Raw genomic sequence first — 24,808 nt, 5'->3', positions numbered from 1 at the left:
GGGACTGATGCTGCCAACCCACACCGTCCTCTGTGTTCCTATAAGGAGAGCGAACTATTTGGTAATCAAGTTGCTCCCCTGTTCTATATAAATACGAAGAGTTATGCTGCCACTAATTTTCATCTCCCTGTGCATTGCTTTAAGCGGATAATGACATCATCTAAAACCCAGGTTGGGTTTACTTCTGAGTCAGGATGGAGGACTGGGGGTGTGACATTAGAGGAAGCACCTAAAGGGTTTGGCAGCCGTGATGGAATGGATCCTGAAGGTGGGCACACCTGGACAAGTGGTCCTTGGTGAGCATGCACATGGTCCGCAGCCTTTTACCTGAGTGGGAAGAGCTCCTGGAGAGAGCAACCAAGGCCCTCAGGGGCAGGGATAAACCCCAGATGGGGACGGGCTCCCTGAGTCAAGGTGGAAGGAAGGACACAGGGGGCCCCAGACTGTAGAGTCCCATTGCCATGGCATGTCCAGGACAGGTACATGCAGACAGACAGAGAGCAGATTGATGGTTGTCAGGCAGTGGGGATGAGGGGGGAAAAATAACCACAAAGCAGTTCGGGGGTTTGTTCTGGCACGAGATCCAGGTGGTGGCCGTACAAGCCTGTGTCAGTGTGCTGAATGTCTCTGGATCGTTCACTTCAATGTGGTTGACTTTGTGTTATGGGAATGTCACCGCAACTGGAAAAAAAGAAAAAAAAAAAACAAATGGAAAACACATAAGGTAGAAGGGAAATCTCCAAGTTGCAGGCTCCCAGGCGCCCCTGCAGAGATGCGTGTGCAGTCCAGCACTCTGCTCCAGGGATGCGCCAGGACCCAGTGAGCTTGCGTGGTCCACGCGCACCTGCACCTGCCTTGAGCCTGGCTCCCTGCAGTGTCTGTCCTACAGAGGGCAGAGGCCCTAGGAGAGCTGAAGGGCCCCTCCCCGTCCCCCCCACCACCCCGCGCCCACCTGCCCCTGCCACACGCCAGCCTCTTGCTTCCTGCCCTGGGCTGTGTTCACAGTGTCTTTTTGGGTCCTCCCAGCATTTAAGCTGGTGTGTGCCCTCCCCCCACCCCATCACGGGTACTTGGCTCAGCTCTCCAAGTCCACTGAGACTTTATGGCTTGGCCGCAGGCACCGCCTGGGCCACCCCCTTGCAGGACCCACCCACTCCCCTGGCTCCCTGGCCTCCAGTCCTACAATGGGAGGGTTCCTTCTGCACATTAGGTCCTTTGTCACGTGATCTCCGAGAGGTCCTTGCGTCTCCTGCACTGACCTCAGTGAACGAGAGGGCAATGCCTCCACCAGGAAGATCCTCGAGGACTCCTCCAGGGAAAGAAGCAGCTGGGGGGTGGGGGGTCGCGGTGCAGGTGCCATGTGGTTGGGGCAGGGAGGAAAGGTGAGATGTCCTCAGAGAAATACTGCGGTATCAATGCAATGAAGCGCTTGGGTCATCCAGTTCCTGGTGGTAGTTCTTATCAACATACCTCTGCATGGGTCCTTTGTGTCCCCGGGAAGGCAAGTGCTTGGTTCATGCAGTGCCCGGTGGTAGTTCTTTCCCACAACCCTCAGCCTGGGGCCTTTGTGGTCCTGGGTAGGCAAGGGATTGGGTCATCCAGTGCCTGGTGGTTGTCCTTACCCACACACTTCTGTGTGGGGTCTTTGTGGCCCTGGGAAGGCAAGTGCTTGGGTCATCCAGTGCCTGGTGGTGGTTCTTACCCACAACCCTCTGTGTGGGCCTTTGTGGTCCTGGGAAGGCTCTCATGAGTATAAGAAGGAAACTCTCCCTTACCTCCTATGGAGCTGGGGGGGGGGGGGATGGTGGAGAGTGGCGGTTAATGTCTGGCTTCCCTCCCCTTCCCTCGCCTTCCTCCTCCTCCTGGTGCTCACCTCTCCGACCTCCCCTCCCCCTCCTCCTCTTCATTTCCCAATCCTCCTCTCCTTACTCTTCCACCTCCCCACCCCTACTCCCCTCCCTGTCCTCCTCCCTCATTCTCTGCCCTCCCCTCCTCCTCCTCTTCTCCCCTCCCTCACGTCTCCTCCCCTCTCATTCCTCCCCTCCCCTCCTACTCTCCATACTCCTTCTCCTCCGTTCCCTTCCTCCACCTCTTCATTCTACTCCCCCTCTTTCTCCCTATTCTCCCCTCCCCCTCTTCCCTCACTTCCCCCTCCTACCTTCCCTGTCCTCATCTGCTTCTCCTCTCTCCTCCCTTCACCTCCTCTCTTTCCTTTTTTTTTTTGATATGAAATTTATTGTCATATTGGTTTCCATACAACACCCAGTGCTCATCCCAACAGGTGCCCTCCTCAATATCCATCACCCACCCTCCCCTCACTCCCACCCTCCATCAACCCTCATTTTGTTCTCAGTTTTTAAGAGTCTCTTATGTTTTGGCTCCCTTCCTATCTAATTTTTTTTTCCTTCCCCTCCCCCATGGTCTTATGTTAAGTTTCTCAGGATCCACATAACAGTGAAAATATATGGTATCTTTTTCTCTGTATGACTTCTTTCACTTAGCATAATATTCTCCAGTTCAATCCACATTGCTACAAAAGGCCATATTTCATTCATTCTTTCTCATTGCCATGTAGTATTCCATTGTGTATATAAACCACAATTTCTTTATCCATTCATCAGTTGATGGACATTGAGGCTCTTTCCATAATTTGGTTATTGTTGAAAATGCTGCTATAAACATTGGGGTACAAGTGCCCCTATGTATCAGCACTTCTGTATCCCTTGGGTGAATTCCTAGCAGTGCTACTGCTGGGTCATAGGGTAGATCCGTTTTTAATTTTTGGACGAACACCCACACTGTTTTCCAGAGCAGCTTGACCAGTTTGCATTCCCACTAAAAATGCAGGAGGGTTCCCATTTCTCCACATCTTTGTCAGGATGTATAGTCTCCTGATTTTGTTCATTTTAACCACTCTGACTGGCATGAGGTGATACCTCGGTGTGGTTTTGATTTGTATTTCCCTGATGAGGAGCAACGTTGAGCATCTTTTCATGAGCCTGTTGGCCATCTGAATGTCTTCTTTAGACAAGTGTCTATTCGTGTGTTCTACCCATTTCTTCACTGGATTATTTGTTTTTTGGGTGTGGAGTTTGGTCACTTGGCTTCTTAGCAGAATTCATTTCCTTGTGGCTGCATGACTGAGAGCCCCAGCTTCTTACTGAATTTCATATGGGTCCACTGTAGATCTGAGAGGGCACCTGAAGTCTCCTGACATGGCATGTTTCCTAGTCCAGCAAAGGGTCTATCTCTCCAGTGTACTAAGTCCTTCCTTATATGATGAATTGTAATCACAGGGGTGCCTTCCTATGGCCTTTGTCATATTAAATTGTCTAGAACAAGTCACAGGTCCCTCCACACTCAAGAAAACTGACAGTAGAAGCCACCAACTGGGGCAATCCCATACATTTCCAGACACTGACAAAAGTCCCGGGAAGACAAATTTACCCCAGTAGAGAACCACTGCCCTACTCCATAGATGTCCATACACACAGTCACAGGCAGCCTTTCTTTGTAACATAGTTTGGGAAGGTCAAAACTCCTGCACCTTTCTACTTTTTGGCATGTTACATAAAACGGAGTGAGCATCTTTTCTATGCCTTGGAAAATTGTCATTTTCCTCCTAGTTTTGAATCAGCATCCAACCTTTTATCCTTTGCATTTTAAATGCTGTGACATATCTCTGAAAATTACTTTAATGTGAATACTTTTGGCCGCATCAATTACTTTAGGATATCTCCACCTTTTTGTCAAAACTGCTTTCCTTCATTATTTTGAACGTGCTATTTACACTGAGTTCTTCTGGATGGATGTCTGGAGACAACTGAACATAGGTTATGTCCACATTCCCATGAACAACTGTGTTTGTATGAGTCCACTTACATTGGATTTTAATCTAAACTCTCTTTGCATGTCTTCACTGCACTTGAATCTCTGTTGACCAATTTCCTCTTTGGAAAATCCATTTTGCAAAAATTTTGTGGACTCATCACTAAGCATCAAAGGGGGCAACACAACTACAAGCTTTTCTAGCTATGTGTGAATTTAATAACAGATGCACAGTGACCAATCCCCAACAGACTTTGAAAGAAGCGACACGATACGTCAGGGAGAGTGATGCTCATGTTATTTACATACTGTGGTAAGTTATGTTTCTACTGTTGTGTTGTAGGGGCACCAGGGTTTTTCAACAGAACCATCATGAATGAAAAGTTTATATAGTACAATTATATACTCACCGCAGCTATATTTTCAGAATGCACAAAGGCAAGATGCTGAAACCAGTAGAAAATATATATGCAAATGGGTGAAAATAAGAAAAAAAATGACCACAGACAACAAATGAACCAGAAATTTTTCCTATGAGAATATCCTCAGAAAGACTCTACAGGAGAATACATGAAGCTCTGCACCACTGCCTTCACCAGGAAGGATGTGTGATGACAGGAAAGTAGAAATAACATTAATGTCCAAGTGTCACAAAATGAAATAGGATAATTGCAAAATATGTTCATTGATAAAGCACTGTCTCAACGTTAAATGCAACTAAATTAATGGGTGTTCCTAGGAAATTACTCTGAATATCAGAAATAGTGAAGAACAAGAAGGTTTATAAAAACTATACATATAATAAATGTATAATTTTAAATTATAGTTTAAAAAATAATAGGGATTGGAAGGACACCTTGAAATTATTACAAATTTCCCCCATGGAGATAATGAGGATGACCTAGGATGACAGATAAAGAGGACTCTAATTTCTACCTATAGACGCATTTCTTATTAAAACTGAAAAGAATCTATATTATGATACTACTTGTAAAATTATTTCTGGATTGTGACTATGTGGGTAATTGACTTTCATTTTGATTTTTATGAAATTTATTTTATTTATTAAATTTAGAAAGTGGAAATGCTAGAAGTAGGGAGAAAATAACTGTAGAAATATATCCAAGCAATAATCAGTTATTAAACATCTGTATGAAAACAATTTCTTCCCCAATTTTTTTTCCTGTTCATTGTACACTAACTTTTTCTTTTGTTACCAGTAACAAAATCAGTATGTCAGCATAAATCTAAATTACTTTTTTTTTTCGGGGGGGGGGGGAATCTAACCCTTTATTTCACTTCAAAAGTTCAGCTTTGTTTTGTTTTGTTTTTTAAATATGAAATTTATTGTCAAATTGGTTTCCATACAACACCCAGTGCTCATCCCAACAGGCGCCCTCCTCAATACCCATCACCCACCTTCCCCTCCCTCCCACCCCCCATCAACCCTCAGTTTGTTCTCAGTTTTTAAGTGTGTCTTATGTTTTGGCTCCCTCCCTCTCTAATCTTTCTTTTTTCCTTCCCGTCCCCCATGGTCTTCTGTATCAGCAGGTGGAGAATTTCCTTTAGTGCCTGAGCCTGTGGACAGTGTGGAGGCCACAGTTATGACTAGTGCCTCCCAGCATCTCAGTGTTTTGTCCAAACATGAGGTGATGATGTACTTGTGCCTAGGGGCAGTCTGGTAAAGAAACGCAGATATAGAGGTGAGAGTTGGGAGGGCCCCCAAGGATTTCCAATGGCATAGGAAAAAAGGAGAAAAATGCAATAAAATGGAACAGCCTGAGATAATAATGTTAAAGTTCAAAGCTCCTCATAAGGCTAAGGATGCTGTTTTTTTCTGCATGTGTGTGTGTCTATGCATTGGCCTCATTCATTATTTTTTTAAGGTTTTAAAAATCATTAAAATGAATTGTAAGCATGCAGGTGCTATAACACAGGCATCTTTGGAAAGTCCTGTAGGTAGAGCTGACTCAGTGTTCTATTTTCTCACTGGTTGGTTGATGCCCAATAGGATTATCCAATTAGCATGCATAATCCTTCTTATCGAATCAGAAGAGGCTTCCAGGAGTTCTCATTTGACTACAATGAATATTACTGGGCTGCTCTTGCCTGGACCAGAGGCTTTGTTTTCTCCAGTGCCTGGCTGGTTTGCTCTGAGTACTTCGATCTGCTACTTCTGGCGGGTGCTCAGAGCTTCTGCCCTAATCCTGAGGAGAGCAAGGTGAGGAGCACGGAGAGGCAGCAGGAAGGGCAGCCCTGAAAGTGCATGAGGTACAGGAGCAGTTTCCCTTACATGGAGAACTTTCCTGGGTCCACGTGCTTCTAAGTGCCCTGAACCCTTGACTCCCAGAGCCCCTTTGTCAACATCTGTGAGCACAAAGCCTGGACAGGATCCCCTGGAGGGCAGAAGGCAGGAAGAATACATTATGACATGATGTGGTGTGTGTGTGTGTGTGTGTGTGTGTGTGTATGTGAGTGTGTGTCTCCCTGGAATGGCTGCTGCTATGGGAGGTCCCCTGCAGATACTGCCTGGTTCTGGTAGGTCCTTCCTGCAGGTGCTGCTGGTTCTAGTGGTCCCTCCTGCAGATGCTTCCTGGGTGTGCTGGTGCTTTCTCCAGGTGCTGTCTGGTGCCTCAGCATCTCCCAACAGGAAGGGACACCTGAGTTCCCACAGGGAAGAAGGCAGCTCCAGTGGTGCTCATCATTTCCAGGATCCAGGTCTATCCCATCCAGACTGAACTGGGCTGGGGGTCCCCTTCGGTGTCAGCGGTTCTCCAGTCAATCCAGAGAAGAATGAGGCTACATGGCTATCTTGTGCTGCTTGATTGAGAGAAACACCAGATGAGTCCCTTCATAGGTTAGGTGCGAAGAATAAGCCACCCTGCCATTCCATTGTTCCTTCTCACTGCTTTCCAGAGTTCTACTTTGGGTGATCCCCATGTTACTTCCAGGGTTTATATTGGTGCTTACTGGAGAGACCAGAGAAAGTGTGTCTACACCATCTTGTCCAGACAGGAAGTTCCCATTCACAGAGTTTTTATTGACCCCGGATTCTTCTCCCATTCTGAGCCTGTTTATGTACGTTGGTTTTGAGGGTCCTCCAACACAGCAGTCACAACATATACTTCCTATACCCTTTGTCGTTTTGAACTGTATTTGGTTGCCATGGTCTCCGAGTTACACGGTGCTGGAAATAAAGAAGCTGTGCTTGCTACCTTCATCAAAATATAGCAACGTCAGCACATTACTGACAACACCCCATTTTATTTGACAGGAAAATTAGGGTTCCAAAAAGAAATCTCCACTTTCTTTGATGCAGCTTATGAATGATTCAAAAAGTTACATCTGTCACTCCCATCTCTGGATTCTCTTTCAGTCCCCAGATTCCACCTGGACTGGTGGCTGGAGTCCAGCTTCCTTCCTCAGCAGCGATGTTCTCCTTACTTATCGCTATGCCTGGTGTCGGCTTTTTCTTTTTTCACGACCTTCTGCTCTGAACTCCCTTATTCCAATGAGTTATGGGGTATGTAGCATTTGTCCACGTTTCACAGGAAGGTTGGGAAAATTTTAAATGTCACAACACTTAGCTTTAAACCTCCTAAAATTAAAAAAAAAAAAAACTCCTAAAATTTTAGAAAAGATCAAAACTTAGACCTGTATTATTTTTGCCAGAAGCCAATCTTAGAGGGATTTCAGGATCTTAGAAATGTATGAATAAAGTTGGGAAACAGATGAGGGATAGACAAAAAAAGTATTGTTGCTGTGACTTTCTCCAGAGTGCTAGATGGCCTCTGTGTGAACCTTGACTTCCTCATCAGTTAGTGTGGTTAGTCAGTCACTAACCATGGGCTGTTTCCTGTCGTTATAGGGCAGGTTGTATTTCCTAATCTATCATGACAAGAAAGCAGGTCAGTGGGCCCTGGAAATCAGCAGCAGGGACCGGAGGGATAGATCACAAAGGGAGACAAGGAAAATTTGGGAGAGATGGATGCTCATTATGTTGACACTTTCACAGAACACGTGTGTGTGTGTGTGTGTGTGTGTGTGTGTGTGTCACACAGATGATATATGTTTCAACCAAGCAGTTTTGAAACCCAAAACAAAATGTATCAAGCAGCTTATTTACAAGATAATTACTAGAGACCTGAGATTTTTATGAGATAGTAGAGTAGGAAACATGTACATCATCTCTGAAAATATGCCCGAGACTTAGATCCATATACAGTGTGGGTGAACAAGATGAGACAAACCCCACAGGGGCATTCTAAGGATGGTCTGTGTAAGCCAAAGCAGGAAGGACCGCCAGGACCAAAGCCAGATTTCCCCAACCTGTACAGTGAGGGAGGGTGTCTTGAGTGTTGTGGGTGTGCACTTGGCAAAAGGGGGCGGTGAAACTTCCTGATCAGGTGTAGATTCCCACTGAAGGATTCTGAGGAGGGTCCAGGGATGTGAAGGCCACTTGGGGGCAGACGCTGTGTCTGAGGCAAGACTGGGAACAGCAGTGACTAACTAAACATGGCCTGTGGTCACGAGGCAAGGGTAGATGAGTACTAGATCATCCCAGGTAATGGACTGCAGGAAAGGGGATACGAGGCCTCACTTGTATGAAACAGGAGTTATTAAAACGGGGGTTGTTTCTGGCCCTTTCACACCTGCTGCATGACCATGGGCTACATGAGGTTTCCTATTAACTTTGCAGCTGGATTTATCTGTATTTATCCTCTTACTTTGATTATCAGCTGAGATGATTTTTGTTTCTTGGTTTTTATTTTCCAGTTCTTGCTGATTTCATATCTGACACGTGGGAAGCTGTAGGAGGGCAAAGTGTCAGCTGGTCAGGGAGCACTGACATACTGCCTTGCTGGTGCAGGGAAAGCAGAGAAGGCCCCAGGCTGCTAGGAAAAGGAACTGACGCTGGATAAAGCCAGAAAGGTCAACGTGCCATAAACCATTAAAACTGCAGATTAGAGGCAATCCACACAGTGTCAGGAGATGAGAAAGAAAGCGGCTCAGGAGGGCCCAGTCTAGGACGGAGATGAGAAGGACCCTGAACTCAGCTCTTCCAGGGACACGCAGAATCCACGCCTACTCATACAGCAATGTCTCCGGAGGAACTGAGCGTCAGGACAGACAGACTCTGGCAGTGCGGGGACCCCACTCCTGGCTCTGGGAACTGCATGGGGAGGGACAGCAGGGAGGGGCTGTGTGTAGATCCACCCGTGCAGGACACAGAAACAAAGCCACAGTTTAAAATGGCAACTAGAAGGTAAAGGAGCTCACCCTTCACCAGATATTGGGGGGCTTGCCGGAACTGTCCCTGGGTCCTGTTTATCCTGCAACTCAGTAGCGCTGAGTCCTAGCCCACACCAGGCCCAGATGCCCTGGAGGCCAGAGAAGGATCAGCAGAGCAACTAGGCTGTAAAGGAAGCAGAATTCTAAGTCTGCCAAGTCGCGCGGGAGCCACAGAGTGTATTGGGGAGCAGGTGGAGGAGGGGAGGGGAGGATGTAGAGGGGAGCTGGAGAATGAGGGAGGAGGACAAGGAGGGGAGGAGGGGGAGGGGAAGAGGAGTGGAAAGGAGAGGAGGGGAAGGGAGGAGGGAGAAGAAGCAGATGAGGGCAGGGAAGGTAAGAGGGGGAAGTGAGGGAAGAGGGGAAGGGGAGGATGGGGAGAAAGAGGGGGAGTAGGAAGAAGAGGTAGAGGAGGGGAAGGGAAGAGAAGGAGTATGGGGAGGTGGAGGGGAGGAATCAGAAGGGAGGAGGAGAAGTGGGAGAGGGGAGAAGAGGAGGGGAGGGGAGGGGAGACAATGAGGGATGAGGATGAGGGGAGGAGGGGTGGGCAGGAGGAGTAATAAGGGGAGGAGGATTGGGATATGAAGAGGAGGAGGGGGAGGGGAGGAAGGAGAGGTGAGCACCAGCAGGAGGCGGAGGAAAGGGGGGAGAATGAGGGAGGAGGAGAGGGAGGGGAGGAGAGGAAGTGGGGAAAAGGGGAAGGGGAGGAGGGGAGGAGGAGGCGGAGGAGGAGGGGAGGGGAGTAGTGAGAGGGGAAGAGAAGTGGGAAACGGTATTGAGGGGAAGGAGAAGGTGAGGAGTGGGAGGAGACCATGGAAGGGAAGAGGGTGGGGAGGAGAGATGAGCATGCGGAGGGCAGGGTAGGAGGGGAGAGGACAAAGTCGGGGGAGGAAGAGGGGTAGGGAGACTGATGGGGAGGGGAGAAGGGGGAGGAGCCAGAACATAAACTCCCCTGGAGGAGGGAAAAGAGTTTCCTCCCTATTTCACTAGAGCCTTCCCAGGGCCACAAAGGCCCCATGCAGAGGTTTGGGGGTATGAAATACCATCAGACACTGGATGACCCAAGCCCTTCCCTTCCCAGGGCCACAAAGGCCCACACAGAGGTTTGTGGGTAAGAACTACCACCAGGCACTGGATCACCCAAGCCCTTGCCTTCCCAGGACCACAAAGGCCCACACAGAGGTTTGTGGGTAAGCACTACCACCAGGCACTGGATCACCCAAGCCCTTGCCTTCCCAGGACCACAAAGGCCCACACAGAGGTTTGTGGGTAAGAACTACCACCAGGCACTGGATCACCCAAGCCCTTGCCTTCCCAGGACCACAAAGGCCCACACAGAGGTTTGTGGGTAAGCACTACCACCTGGCACTGGATGACCCAAGCCCTTGCCTTCCCAGAACCACAAAGGCCCACACAGAGGTTTGTGGGTAAGAACTACCACCAGGCACTGGGTGAGCTAAGCGCTTGCTTTCCCGGGGACACAAAGGCCCCATGCAGAGGTATGTGTATAAGAACAACCACCAGGAATTGGATGACCCAAGAGCGTCATTGCATTGACACCGCGGTGTTTCTCTGGGGACATCTCACCTTTCCTACCCGCCCCAACCACATGGCACCTGTGCCATCCGCCTAAGGGATGCGCCCCCCCCCCCAGCTGCTCCTTCCCCTGGAGGAGCCCCTGAGGATCTTTTGGTGGAGGCACTGCCCCCTTGTTCACTGAGGGCAGTGCACGACACCGAGGGCCTCTCAGAGATCACGTGACAGGGGACCTAATGTGCAGAAGGAGCCCTCCCATTGCAGGACTGGAGGCCAGGGAGCCAAAGGAGGGGGTAGGTCCTGCAAGGGGGTGGCCAAGGCGGTGCCTGCGGCCAAGCCATAAAGTCCCAGTGGACTTGGAGAGCTGAGCCAAGTACCCGTGATGGGGTGGGGGGAGGGCACACACCAGCTTAAATGCTGGGAGGACCCAAAAAGACACTGTGAACACAGCCCAGGGCAGGAAGCAAGAGGCTGGCGTGTGGCAGGGCAGATGGGCGCGGGGTGGGGGGGGACGGGGAGGGTCCTTTCAGCTCTCCTAGGGCCTCTGCCCTCTGTAGGACAGACACTGCAGGGAGCCAGGCTCAAGGCAGGTGCAGGTGCGCGTGGACCACGCAAGCTCACTGGGTCCTGGCGCATCCCTGGAGCAGAGTGCTGGACTGCACACGCATCTCTGCAGGGGCGCCTGGGAGCCTGCAACTTGGAGATTTCCCTTCTACCTTATGTGTTTTCCATTTGTTTTTTTTTTTTCTTTTTTTCCAGTTGCGGTGACATTCCCATAACACAAAGTCAACCACATTGAAGTGAACGATCCAGAGACATTCAGCACACTGACACAGGCTTGTACGGCCACCACCTGGATCTCGTGCCAGAACAAACCCCCGAACTGCTTTGTGGTTATTTTTCCCCCCTCATCCCCACTGCCTGACAACCATCAATCTGCTCTCTGTCTGTCTGCATGTACCTGTCCTGGACATGCCATGGCAATGGGACTCTACAGTCTGGGGCCCCCTGTGTCCTTCCTTCCACCTTGACTCAGGGAGCCCGTCCCCATCTGGGGTTTATCCCTGCCCCTGAGGGCCTTGGTTGCTCTCTCCAGGAGCTCTTCCCACTCAGGTAAAAGGCTGCGGACCATGTGCATGCTCACCAAGGACCACTTGTCCAGGTGTGCCCACCTTCAGGATCCATTCCATCACGGCTGCCAAACCCTTTAGGTGCTTCCTCTAATGTCACACCCCCAGTCCTCCATCCTGACTCAGAAGTAAACCCAACCTGGGTTTTAGATGATGTCATTATCCGCTTAAAGCAATGCACAGGGAGATGAAAATTAGTGGCAGCATAACTCTTCGTATTTATATAGAACAGGGGAGCAACTTGATTACCAAATAGTTCGCTCTCCTTATAGGAACACAGAGGACGGTGTGGGTTGGCAGCATCAGTCCCTGTGTGAGCACGGATTTGGGAAGGGGACTCAAATCTTCAGTCCATAACATTCTGCTGAATTCAACCAAATATCCCACCTCCAGGAGGGACGCAAACTTTCCCTGTTTTTTTCCCTCCAAAACTCTCCCAGAAAATGTGCAGACTTTTGGGTCAACAGGAGGGAAGAACAGGTAGGGTTCAGGCCAGTGTCTTACTCACACAAGGGGTAATGGGGCCGAGTGTTCTGAGCCCAGCCCAAGTCAGGTCCCCAATGAGGAAAGACTGTCATGGCCCCAGACATGGAGGAGGAGGTGGCCTGAATTCCTGCACAGGAGTCTGGCGTGGGGGGCAAATGCTAGAATTTGACCAACTTCAACCTGAACATGAGAAACTTTCCCAAAGGGACCAGGCCCAGCCTGTCCAGGACTGGAGGTGTTTTGATAATGCAGAAACTTTATCTGAGTCCCCCAGCCTCTGCCCTTGGCCTGGATCCACGCACTCAAGAGCCAGGTCTCCACCTAGGATCCTAGCCCAGCCCACACAGCCATCTTCACCCCAGGGGTTCCTTGCTGGGTCTTTCTCTCTCCCCTTATCTCCTGTTACCAGGGCCTTGCTCCCTAACACTCAGTGTGTTCAGTTCTGTCAAACACACCCTTTAAGAAGCCCTTGGTTTATTTATTTTTTCTATTGCACCTTCCAGAAAGGCACAGTTGATCATTTTTCCAGAAAGTCCTAGGAGTCTACAGAAGCTGGGGAGCTCAGCCGCTGTTCTCTCCTATCACGTCCGGAAGACTTGTTCTACACCTTTCCTGGAACTTGTGGAGAAGTCAAGCAATCCCCTCAAGGCCACAGAATCTCCCTGGGAAGCCCTCCAGCCCTACTACTATTTGGAAAGGTGAGTACTTTCTATTTTAAGGGCACTCATCCACATATCTGTGTTCTCCACCCCTCCCCTATTCTTGAGTGACAGGGAGACCCCAGAGGCTTTCACCAAAGGAAGACAAGCATGGAAGAGAATGAGGGCAAGTGCCAACATACCTTCTCATGCCAGTCCTGCATGAGGAGGTGCTGGGCAGAATTGCCTAGTCCAGCACATGTGGTTCAGAACACTTGTTCTCAAAGCTGAGTTCATAAATAATAAATATTCGGAGCATGCTGGCCTCAGGCCATGTCTATCTAGGAGCCCTCTGGTTCGAGTGCTCCCTCCTCCAACTGCAAGTTTCCTTGGGCTGTAAGGGGGTTGACTCTGGCCTTGGAGTCGCCTGACCAGGGGGTGGCTTTTCTCTCCCAGCGTGCTCATGTTCCATGACAGAGCACAGCCAGAGGTCGGGCAAGGCTCCTACACAAACAGGTGAGGAGACAGAGCCCGTTCACAGGAGGATGTGTCCATGGTGTTTTGCAGACACATGACCACAAGAGAAAGGCCATCCACAAGTAGGTGGACACAAGAGCAGGTGGCCACTGTTGTGTCTCTGTCTCTAGGGTAAGCAACTTGTGCAGGAGTAAGAGGGGCCAAGATAGTGAAAAGGGACCTTTCTCTCCCCTAGCCATGTTTCCTTCACTTCTGTTAGCCTCCCAGTGTTGACTCATCCCCCACCAAGACAGAGAGAAAGAGAGAGAGGGAACAAGAAAGAGAGACAGGGAGAGATAGAGTAGGAGAGGGAAAGAGACAGAGACAGACAGGGACGAAGAAAGAAAGAGACAGAAACTGAGAGAGAGACAGAAAGAGGCAGAGACAGAGATATAAACAGAGACAGACAGACAGAAACTGAGAAAGAGACAGAAACTGAGACAGAGACAGATGGAGGCAGAGAGAGACAGAGAGATACAGAAACAGGCAGAGAGAGACAGAGAGATACAGAGACAGACAGAGAGAGACAGAGAAAGACAGCAAGAGAGAGACATAAAAACTGATAGACAGGTACAGAGAGAAAGAGACAGAGAGAGACAGAGAGAGAAACAGAGAGATATACATAGAGAGAGAGAAAGAAACAGAGAGACACACAGAGACAGAGAGAGATGGGACACAAATAGAGACAGAGATAGAAACCTAGAGAGATAGAGACAGACAGAGACAGGAACAGAGACACACAGAGACAAAAACAGAGAGAGACACACACAGAGACAGAGAGAGATGAGACACAAACAGAGTGAGACAGATAGAAGCCAAGAGAGACAGAGACAGAGAGGGATAGAGAAAGACAGAGACAGGAACAGAGACAGACAGAGACAGAGACAGAAACAAAAAGACACAGAGAGAGACAGAGACAGAGAGATACACATAGAGACATAGATAGCCAGGTACAGAAACAGAGAGACAGAGAGAAAAAGATAGAGACAGAGACAGAGACAGAAACAGAGAGAGACAGGACAGACACAGAGAGAGACAAAGACAGAAAGAGACATAAACAGAGAGAGACAGAGGCAACATACAGAGACAGAGAAACAGGCAGAGAAACTGAGACAGAGACAGGCAGAGATAGAGAGAGACAGAGACAGAGAGACAGAAACAGAGGGAGACAGAGACAGAAACCGAGAGAGACAGAAATTAACTCAGTCCTGCCCTGTCTCCAATATCTGGGGCTCAGGCCTCTCTGTCTCCAGCAGCCATGGGAAACACACAAGGTCGAGACATCTTTCCACCCAGCTGCTCCATCTTCCTCCTCCTGCAGCTTCTGTCCTGCAGCCTCTCTGCAAACGGTAGGAGAGCTCTCCCCACCCTCCCATGAGCCATGTTAGGAGGGAGCCTGTGCATGGACAGGAACACAGTAGGGGGCTAAACTGGATCCAAGCAGTCCTTCCCTGGGGACCCTGGACAAGGGCATGGGGTGTTGTTGAAGAACCTGCGTGTGGGTGGGTGTCCCCTGGGCGTGGGCAGGGGGAGACACTGGGCACAGTTTGGGGGGGGCGGGGCGGGGACCCTGTGCCCGGTGGGGGGGATGGCCCATGGTCTCCTCTCACCTGGCCTAACCCATGCTTTCTGCTATGACCTCATAAGGAAAAGCCGATTTCTCTGTCTCTGGTCCCGGCCAACCGGTCCTGGCTATGGTGGGGGAAAGTGCGAAGCTGCAATGCCATCTGTCCCTCAATATCAGTGTGAAGGACATGGAGGTGAGGTGGTACAGGGAGGAGCTGTCCCCAGCTGTGCACCTGCGCAAGAAAGGCAAAGATGTGCCTGAAGAGCAGATGTGGCAGTACAAGGGCAGGACGACCTTCCTGATGTCCGGGCTGGCCCAAGACCAAGCTGTTCTGACCATACACAATGTCATGGTGTTCGATAACGGGACCTTCCACTGCAAGTTCAAAGATGGCATGGCGTCTGCGGAGACCACCCTGTGGCTAAGGGTGGCAGGTAAGGGTTGCCACTAGGGCCTCTGGTCTCCCCTAGCACTTATCCTCCAGCTGCAGATCGTCTGATCATGGCCCAAGCCTGAGCACATCCCACGGCATGCACTAACGCATATGTGGTGGCCTGGGCCTGTCCCACAGCTTGCGCTAACATGTTTGGGCCTGGCCTGAGTGCGTCCCACAGCGTGCTCTAATGTGTTTGTGTCGGTCTACACGTGTCCCACAAAATGCAATAATGCACTAGAACAGGCAGGTTCTGGATGCCTGGCTCATTTTCTAAGTCGGCTTCTGTTACCCACACTGATCCCAGAAAGAAAGGAATGGAGGTATGGAGAGAAGGAAAGAGGCAGAAAGAGATACAAAGAGAAACAGGAAAAGACACCAATTTTGCAATACAGGAAAGGTATTTGATCTTCCTGGGCCTTTTCTGTTTCGTTCTGTGGTTTCTCAGAAGAGGATAGCATATATGGCATATAAATATTACACAGAGCAAGTAGTCTGAAAAACCCTGATACCTGCTGGAAATTTTCAGGATCTGTGCTTTTCTGTCAGATATGGTAATGGTTGCAGAGGCTGCAAAGCCTGTCTCTTCCCACAGGGCTGGGCTCTGAGCCCAGAATCCAAGTGCAAGCTGGCCGGGATGAAGGTATCAGGGCAGAGTGCACCTCGGAGGGCTGGTACCCAGAGCCCCGGGTGGAGTGGAGAGACTTCAGGGGACAGACCCTACCTTCCACGACCAACCTCACAGTGTTACCGACGGGCCTCTTTGCGGTGGTGTCCAATGTGACTGTCTGGGACAGGGGCATGGGGAACATCTCTTGCTCTATCTCCAACCCCCTCCTCCAGGAGAGGATGGAGACCAAGAGCCACCTACCTGGTGAGTGTTCTGCTCCATTCGACCTCAAGATCTCTGAGCACCCCAGACAATCAGTAGTTAATATCCAATACTCCGCATAGTTCCTTGTGATGAGACCTTGTGAGATCTAGTCTGTCAGCTTCCAGCTATACAACACAGTAGTTAACTATAGTTTCCATGCTGTATGTCACCTCCCTGGGACTTATTTTATAACTGAAAGTTTGCACCTTTGACCCTCTTCACCCATTAGCTTCCCGATCTCTCACCTCTGGAAACCACCAATCTGTTCTCTCCGTCTATGACTAGGCTTTCTGGTTTTCTGGAGGTTTGGATGGTGTTTTGTTTCATTTTAGATTTAACTTATCCATGAGATCCTACACATTTTTCCCTGTCGAACCTCACTTAGCAAAGTGCCCTCAGGTGCATCCATATTGCAGAAAATGCCTGGATTTCCTTCTTGTTTATAGCTGAATAGCATTCCTTTGTACAAATATATATATATTTTTCTTTATCCTTTCATCCATAGGTGGACACTTGTGCTGTTTCCGTATCTTGACTATTGTAAATAACACTGCAATAAATGTAGGGGTGCATTATCTTTCTCAGTTAATACTTTTGTTTTCTTTGGATTAATACCCAGAAGTGGATTGATGTGGTAGTTCTATTTTTATTTTGGGGGGGAACGTCCATCATCTTCTCCACAGTGGCTGCACGGATAGCTCCTTTCGTATTAGCAGTAAACAGTATTCCCTTGTCTGGATGAACCACAGCCTGTTTATGCATTCACATTCCGAAGGACACCTGGGGGCTCCCAAGTTTCACTCTGTATAAAATTTTCCTTCTAAACAACCTCAAGTTTCAGAAAATTTGCAGGAATGATACACAGAATGCAGACCCACTCAGTATTTAACCTTTTGCCATTTGTCTACCATCTCTCTCCTGTGTGTCTGTCCATGTCTGTCTGTGCATAGGCACACACATGTTTTCAGGTCATGTCAGGTTAGTTCACAAGCACCTGCCCCCTGAGTCATTAACCCTGTGGCATGTGTGTCCTAAGAACACAGGCGCTCTCTTACCTTGGCATTCTCGCCTCTCCAGACCCTCTTTTAGCTCAGTTGTCCAGAAGTTTCCCATCAATGGCGTGGAGGACAGTGCTGCCTGTGATCCTCATTGTAGTGGCACTTGTAGCAACTGGAGCCACATGTCTTTTCTGGAAACGTCAGAGGGACAGGGATAGGGTACAGCTGGAAGAAGAGAAACTGTACAGAGAAGAGGAACAGCTGTCCCAAGGTAAGCAGGCCCCAGTGGGACAGACGTGCCCCTTCCAGCCAGGGCACTCGTGCGGAGCCCAGCATGAAGTCCCTCCTTTGTGTACCCTCAAGCACAGGAGGAATGGGAGAGACCTGCCCAGGCCCCAGCTCAGGGACTGCCCACCTACATATGCCCGTGAGATCCTCCATCACTAAGAGGTGCTTGGCTGCTCTTCACTGGGTGACTTGGGGAAGACTGGCGGGTCTCTGCTGTGGAGACAGATGTGAGCTTGAACCTGGGAAAGTCTATCAGTCGAGGGTGATGACAACATCCTGAAAATGCTCAAGCAACAAATACAGCAGCAAGCCTGTCACCTGAGAGGATCTTGTTGTGAGCGCGGGGATCATCAGTATGGATCATTCCACTCGCCTGTCTGCTCTCCTCCCTGCCTCCTGTGTCCTTGCTCATAGCTGTCAGGCCCCGATCTGGGGAACAGGTCAGAGATGTGTCTTTATGACAGACATGGGAAGGCTGGGCCATCAGGCTCGCCCCACAAAACCTTTCCCTAGGAATACAGTGACCTGGATTGTTTTTTGGGCACTGAAGAAGGGATATTTGCTCTTCCTTTACAGGGTCCCTGCGAGAGCTCATTACATCCTGTTTTGACTTAGCTTCACGGAACATGAGCTTTCGCCCCATCTGGTCAGTGCAAACCCTACAGTTTCACATCTTTCTGTTTCATTTCAGGCTGGCCAAAGGACGTCATCTATGGTGAGGACTATGTAGGGGCTGGAAGCGTCTGCTCCCTGAATGTTTGTTTATGTGTGCATACGTGTGTGTGCAGTGTGCATGTATGTGTGTATGTGTGAGTGCTGTGTGTGCATGGTATACATTTATGTGTTCACCTGTGTGCCTGTGTGCCATATGCACATTTGTTAGTGTGTGCACATGCACATGTGTGGTGCTTTGTGCACATAAGTGCACATGTGTTCTCGTGTGTGCAGTGTGTGCATGTTTATTTATGTGTGCATGTGTATGCACATGCACTTGTGTCTGTTCATATGTGTGCACGTGTGTGCACACATGTGTTTGTATGTGCACGTGCACTTGTGGACACATATTGCACACGTGTGCACATGTACTTGTGTGTGCATGCATTGCACACATGTACTTGTGTGTGCACCCACGTGCACATGTGTATTTGTGTGTGCACATGTACTCATGTGTGTGTGTGTGCATGTGCATGTATGCATGTGTTCTCCTTTCTATTCCAGGATGCAGAAATGCTGTGCTAAATGCTGGTTCTATGGCTGTAAACACCAAGTTTTGCTGCCCTGAGAGACCTTAGCTCCTGTTTACTGCCTGAGGGACAGACAGGCTGCAGAGCCCGGGCAGCGAGAGAGCTAGCTCTTCCAAGGAACAGCTACTGTGGGGACACTGTTAGCACAGAGAGTGCAGAGCCAGTGCCTTTCTGCCCCAGGGCACCATATAGGTGGGAAGCATGGGGGGAGAGTCTGGCTGTGGAGAGGGACCCCCAAGGACAGGAGGGGCAGTACTGTGAGCCACGAGCTGGGCAGATGAAAGCAGGTAGGGGATCTGGGGACACCTGTGCCACCACAGCCACATGGTGAGGGCCCAGGAAGAGACAGAGAAAAGCCAGTCTCCATTCATTCATTCAGTTACAACCATGACCAGATATCTTCTGTGCAAGCAACTGGCCTCCATTAGTGAATGTACAGCTTCCTCCTGTCCTCATGGAGCATAGAGTCTATGTGGGGATGTGAGCCACTAGTCAGCATTTGTTTTTTTAATTATTAAAACTGGAATAACTATGATAGAAAAGAGCCAGAATACTAGGAGGATGGCCAAGAGCATGTTCAAGTGGGATGTCCAGACCCCTGGGAATGGTGGGGTGCCAACATCTAAATGAAGGAGTGGGTGATGGCAAGACCACAGCCATACGAGGAGGGGTGAACTCACCCCTGTGGCAGGGAGAGTGGGGTCTGTGGTGTGTGACAGCTGGGCATGTGGAAGAGGTACCAACAGGGCAGGAAGGCTTGTGTGTGCCCCTGCAGAGCCTGGGAGGCTGAGGTAGAGGCCTGGACTTTACATGAAGCACCATGCAATATGAGTGAGAACGTGTAAGCAGGGGAGCAGCACTAATGGAGGAGAGGATACAGCTCTGAGATGGGTCCTGGGGCCACAAGCAGCAGAGTCCAGAAGGGGCAAGGCAGAGGGAGCAGCCCAAGGTGACCCCAGCTGCATAAGTCTCTGGCCCTTCTGGCTCCATCTAACAGAAGGTTTGGGGCAGATTTGGGCCAAATAAGTGAAAATCACCATGGACCTCCTAAGACTGAGCTGTTCTCAGACATCCTGCTAAGGACGTCAGATGAATCATTGGATATGCGAGTCTGGAACTCTCAGGAGAAATCAGGACTGGAGACAGGAATTGGGGTCCATGGCAAATATCTGGTATAACTGAACGTGTGAGTGCTACATTTTTTGCTACACCTAAAATTATTCTTTAAAAATTTCTCTTTGGAAAAGAATTAAGATTTTTTAAAAAGGGAAGATACAGGGAAACAAGAAAGATCCAAGATCTAGCATTGGAGAACCCTGGTATTTGAAGGTTAGAGCAGTGGTTGTGGGAGGGCCAAGGGAGACTTCACTGTGGAAATGTGCAAGTGCAGTGTGTTGAAGGAGCATTAACTTTCATGCACCTGAGAAGTAGAGTCAGGTGAACCCGGGAAAATGGCCCAGAAAAACTGGCAAGCATGGTACAAAGAGAGGCATCTCCTGTGGAGAGAACTGGGAGGGAGGTCTCAAATTTATTGCCTGTGTAGTTGAGCTAAGACTTGGTGAGTGGGGAATGGGAAGGTTCTGTTTGTGTTTGCTGTGGTTTTACTTTGAGGTCCGTGGCAGGAGAGCATGCCTGTTGCCTAAAAGGAACCATGTGGCATGAAGATGCCTGAAGCCTGAAGGGAGGAAAAAAATCAGTGAGAGAATGACGATGCAGAGAAGATAGTCAGCAGCTGTGGATGGGATGGAGCACAGGTCTACACTGTCGCCAGGTGGGGGGTGGTGTGCAAGGGTCCAGCGCATACATGATGGACAGCACAGGAGAAGATTCACAGCCAGGTGTGGGTGGTGTGCAAGAGGAATCAGTGTACACAGGACACAGACTGAGATCCAGGGACAGGTGTGGGTGGTGTTCAAGAGAAGCCAGTGCACCAGGACACAGGATGAGCTCCAGGGACAGGTGTCAGTGTGTGCAAGAGGAGTCAGTGCACAAGGACACAGGATGAGCCCCAGAGACAGGTGTGGGTGGTGGGTGGTGTGCAAGAGGAATCAGTGGACAAGGACACAGGATGAGCTCTAGGGACAGGTGTGAGTGTGTACAAGAGGAGTTAGCACACAAGGACACAGGATGAGCCCCAGAGACAGGTGTGGGTGGTGTACAAGAGGAGTCAGCACACAAGGACACAGGCAGTGCTCCAGGGACAGGTGTGGGTGGTGTACAAGAGGAATCAGTGGACAAGGACACAGGGTGAGCTCTAGGGACAGGTGTGAGTGTGTACAAGAGGAGTTAGCACACAAGGACACAGGATGAGCTCCAGGGACAGGTGTGGGTGGTGTACAAGAGGAATCAGTGGACAAGGACACAGGGTGAGCTCTAGGGACAGGTGTGAGTGTGTACAAGAGGAGTTAGCACACAAGGACACAGGATGAGCTCCAGGGACAGGTGTGGGTGGTGTGCAAGAGGAGTCAGTGCACAAGGACACAGGATGAGCTCCAGGGACAGGTGTGGGTGTGTACAAGAGGAGTCAGCACACAAGGACACAGGATGAGCTCCAGTGACAGGTGTGGGTGGTGTGCAAGGGGAATCAGTGCACAAGGGCACAGATGGTTCTCCACAGTCAGGTGTGCAAGAAGTCACTATAGAATATTTTTGTATCAATGTCAATTGTACGGTTTTGATCCTATTACTGTGGGTTATATGAGATGTTATCATGGGCATATTGTGTATGGTATTTTGCAACCTCTTTGTAAGTCTCAAACTGTTTTTTGACATGAATATTTTTTAATGATGAGGGAATTTGGAATAGAAGGAGCCGGGCCCATTGTTCAGCTAGTGAGTCCATGTTTGGCCATCATAGATATGAATATGGGTGGGCTCAATCTGCATGGCCCAGACTCTACAGGGAAAGGGTTTGCATGGAGCAGAGGGTGCAGACTTCAGGAAGCAGCAATGAGAAATCGGGGAGAACATTTGGTCTTTGCTGGAAAGCGAAAGGGAGCAGGGTTCCTTCCAGAAGGAAGTAGAGACCGGGGAGAAAGTTGTGGTTCTGTTAGGAGGAGAGTGTGTGTTCTGTCCAGCTGACAGGGATGGATGGTCAGGAAACATGAGTGTCTGGGGCATCGTATGCAGACCCCAGCAACCAGCAGCATGCCTACTGAATGGGCAAGGGTGGACACCAGCCAGGAGGTTTCTGTTGTCGTGAAGGTGTCTGCACAGGCAGCTGGGGCTCCCAGCTGATCCCCACCCTCCCTGCCTCTCAGGTGTAGACAGACCCTCTCCCAGGTGACATGATGAGGGCCTGAGGGCTCTGAGAAGGACAATGGGACAGGAGAGAAGGGATCTGTTTTGGAAGGTGTTCATCTCAGTTTGTGAGGCTGCTAAGGTGTCTCTCAGGGTTTTCCAGATGGGATCTCCCCTTCAGTGGTTGACCCCAGAGCTGTCCAATGGCATCAATGCACCTGTGACCTCATCTCATGTCACCCTGTCTCTTCACGTGTCCTCCTATGTCTTTCTCTCTATCTCTGTCTCCCTGTGTCTTTCTCTGTGTCTGTCTTCCTCTGTCTCTGTCTGTGTCCATACCTTTCTCAGTCTCCCTCTATCTCTCTTCCTGTGTCTCCCTATGTGTATCTCTCCTTGTTCTCCTTGTCTCTCTGTCTCTGTCTCTCTCTTTCCTTGCCTCTCTGTCTCTGTCTCTCTATCTCTCTCTCTATGTCTACCTGTGTCTGTCTGTCCCTGTCTCTCTCACATGCACGCCCACATAGCCCCCACACACACAAGTGCATATGCACACACACACATGCACATCCACATCCATCCTGACACACGGGGCCCTGGGAGCAATGCCTATCTCACAGTGTGCCCCCCTGTCCCCTCATAGGAATCCCCCCTGGTTCTCCCTGGCTCCCCCTGGAGCCGCCTTTGCTGCCCTGGGATGGCCTGTTTGCACAGGATCCTGGACAGAGAAAGGGGACTCACAGGGAGCCGCCTCCGCTGCTCTGGGATGGCCTGTGTGCACAGGGTCCTGGACAGAGAACGGGGACGCACAGGGATTCCCAGGGAGGCATGGTTCCACCTCCATGCAGGAGCACAGGTTAGGGACCCCAACCCCTAAACCTGATCCTCTCCTCTTCCCGCAGTGAGCCCATCCCTGGACCCTGACACTGCAAGCCCCAAGCTCGCTCTCTCTGAGGACAGGAAGACTGTGAGGCGGCTGTTCTTTGAACAAGAGCTGCCCAATGCCCCCAGCAGATTCGACCGGGACCCCTGTGTGCTGGGCCTGGAGCAGTTCTCAGCTGGGAGGTATTACTGGGAGGTCCAGGTGGGGCACAGGAAGGCCTGGAACCTGGGCGTGTGTCTGGAGAGCTTGGATCGGAAGGGAAGGATCCCCAAGTCCCCCCAGCACGGACTCTGGGCCCTGGAGCTGTACAAGAAGGGGTTCTGGGCACTTGCCTTCCCAAGAGTTCGCCTGCACCCTTCGGAGCCCCTGCATCGTGTGGGCGTTTTCCTGGACTGTGATGCAGGCAGAATCTCCTTCTACAGCGTGAGCAATGGATCCCTCATCTACGCGTTCTCTGGACTGTCCTTCTCGGCACCCCTGAGGCCATTCTTCTGCCTCTGGACACACGACCCCAACCCCCTGACCATCTGCTCAGAACGGCAGCCCCCAGAGGCCTCAGGGCCTCCTCAGGGTGAGGGACAGGACAGGGTGGGAACCCTCCTCCAGCAAGACCCATGATCTCTCTGCTCCAGCCTGTCACCGATTTGGGGGAGATGTATCCATTCTAAGTCCCAGCTAGATCACATACAAGGGTGCACCTTTCTGGATGATCCTGTGTTATCTCCACTTTCCTTCCCAGTAAAATACTGACAAAATATTATGGGCTGAATCATGTCCCCTCCAGTTCACATGTTGAAGCTCCAATCCCCAGGGCCTCAGAACGGGGCTGGATTTGGAGATGGGGGCTTTATAGAGGTGGTTCAGGTAAAATGAAGTCACTAAGGTAGGGCCTGATCCCATCTGATCCCATGTGACTGGGGTCCTTAACTGAAGAGGGGATCAGGGCATAGACACACACAGGGGACAACCGTGTAAGGACACGGGGAAGAGATGGTGTGTGGACGCCAGGGAGAGAGGCCTCAGGAGGAACCAGCCCTGCCCACACCTGGATCTCATGCTTCCAGTTCCCAGGACTGGAAAAAAATAAATGCGTTGTTTAAACCTCCCAGTCTGTGGTATTTATTACAGAGACCAAGCTGACTATTACACCATATCATTACATGCTGTGGGGTGATTTTCTGAAATGAATTTGGGGCACATGTTTAATGTTGAGCCTAGTGCCAGACATGAAGTGGTTGCTCCATAAATGCTAGCCTTCCTCATCCCCTCCTCTCCCACCTTCTTCCTGTTCACACCCCTCTCCTACCTACCCACTTCCCCTTCTCCTCCACTCTCTGACACTCACAAAGTCCTAGTCATCTGGTCTACCTTGGATGCCTCTGTCTTCCCACCTCACCATGGCAGGTCGGTGCAGACAGAGCTACATCGAGGCCAAGCCAAAGACTCCAGGGCTCCCTGAGGTTGGTCAGGGTTGAATCAGGGCATGTGGGCAGAGAGAGTATACTAGACACAAGTGTGGATGTGGAATCAAACAAGGCATGAGCATGGAGGGAAGATGAGACTAAAACCACTGCCAGAAGCTGCTTCCACCCTACTTACGGGTATGATGATGGAGGGAAGCTGGAAGGAGCCCGGGAGCTCCTGGGGAGAGCGCTCAGGGTTCCCCAGTGAGGCTGGTCCCCTGAGTGCTAGGAGAGGCCAATGGGGGCATGAACAGGATTGGGAGGTCCATCATGTGCCTCCCCTGGCTGCAGCTGCCAGATCTGATGTAGAGTGAAGACTTGCCCCCCAGACATGGAAGGGGTCTTTCTCCCAAGGAGGGTCCCTGGGCTGTGACCCCATGTGACCTTGAGGGTAACTCAAC

The 24,808-nt window shown here is 50.2% G+C and overlaps 1 protein-coding gene across 3 annotated transcripts; it reads left to right on the top strand.

Moving 5' to 3' along the window:
* The first annotated feature begins 12,450 nt into the window (after positions 1 to 12,450).
* Positions 12,451 to 24,041, top strand: LOC131518345 (putative butyrophilin-like protein 10). Of its 3 annotated transcripts, none has more exons than XM_058740837.1 (7): positions 12,451 to 12,967; positions 14,661 to 14,772; positions 15,071 to 15,424; positions 16,019 to 16,297; positions 17,387 to 17,566; positions 18,275 to 18,298; positions 22,964 to 24,041. In XM_058740837.1, exons 2-7 carry the CDS (start codon positions 14,682 to 14,684, stop codon positions 23,560 to 23,562), a joined length of 1,527 nt encoding a protein of 508 aa, XP_058596820.1. In that variant the 5' UTR covers positions 12,451 to 12,967; positions 14,661 to 14,681; the 3' UTR covers positions 23,563 to 24,041. The 3 variants fall into 3 exon arrangements, with proteins under 3 accessions (XP_058596820.1, XP_058596819.1, XP_058596818.1); XM_058740836.1 differs by having other exon boundaries at positions 12,452 to 12,967; positions 14,680 to 14,772; positions 17,375 to 17,566; XM_058740835.1 differs by having other exon boundaries at positions 12,452 to 12,967; positions 17,375 to 17,566.
* Positions 24,042 to 24,808: the final 767 nt, after the last annotated feature.

This window comes from Neofelis nebulosa, chromosome 1 (genome assembly GCF_028018385.1).
Source record: "Neofelis nebulosa isolate mNeoNeb1 chromosome 1, mNeoNeb1.pri, whole genome shotgun sequence".
Lineage (NCBI taxonomy): Eukaryota > Metazoa > Chordata > Mammalia > Carnivora > Felidae > Neofelis > Neofelis nebulosa.
The sequence above is the reverse complement of the archived record's forward strand: the minus strand, read 5'-3'. Positions and strand labels throughout refer to the sequence as shown.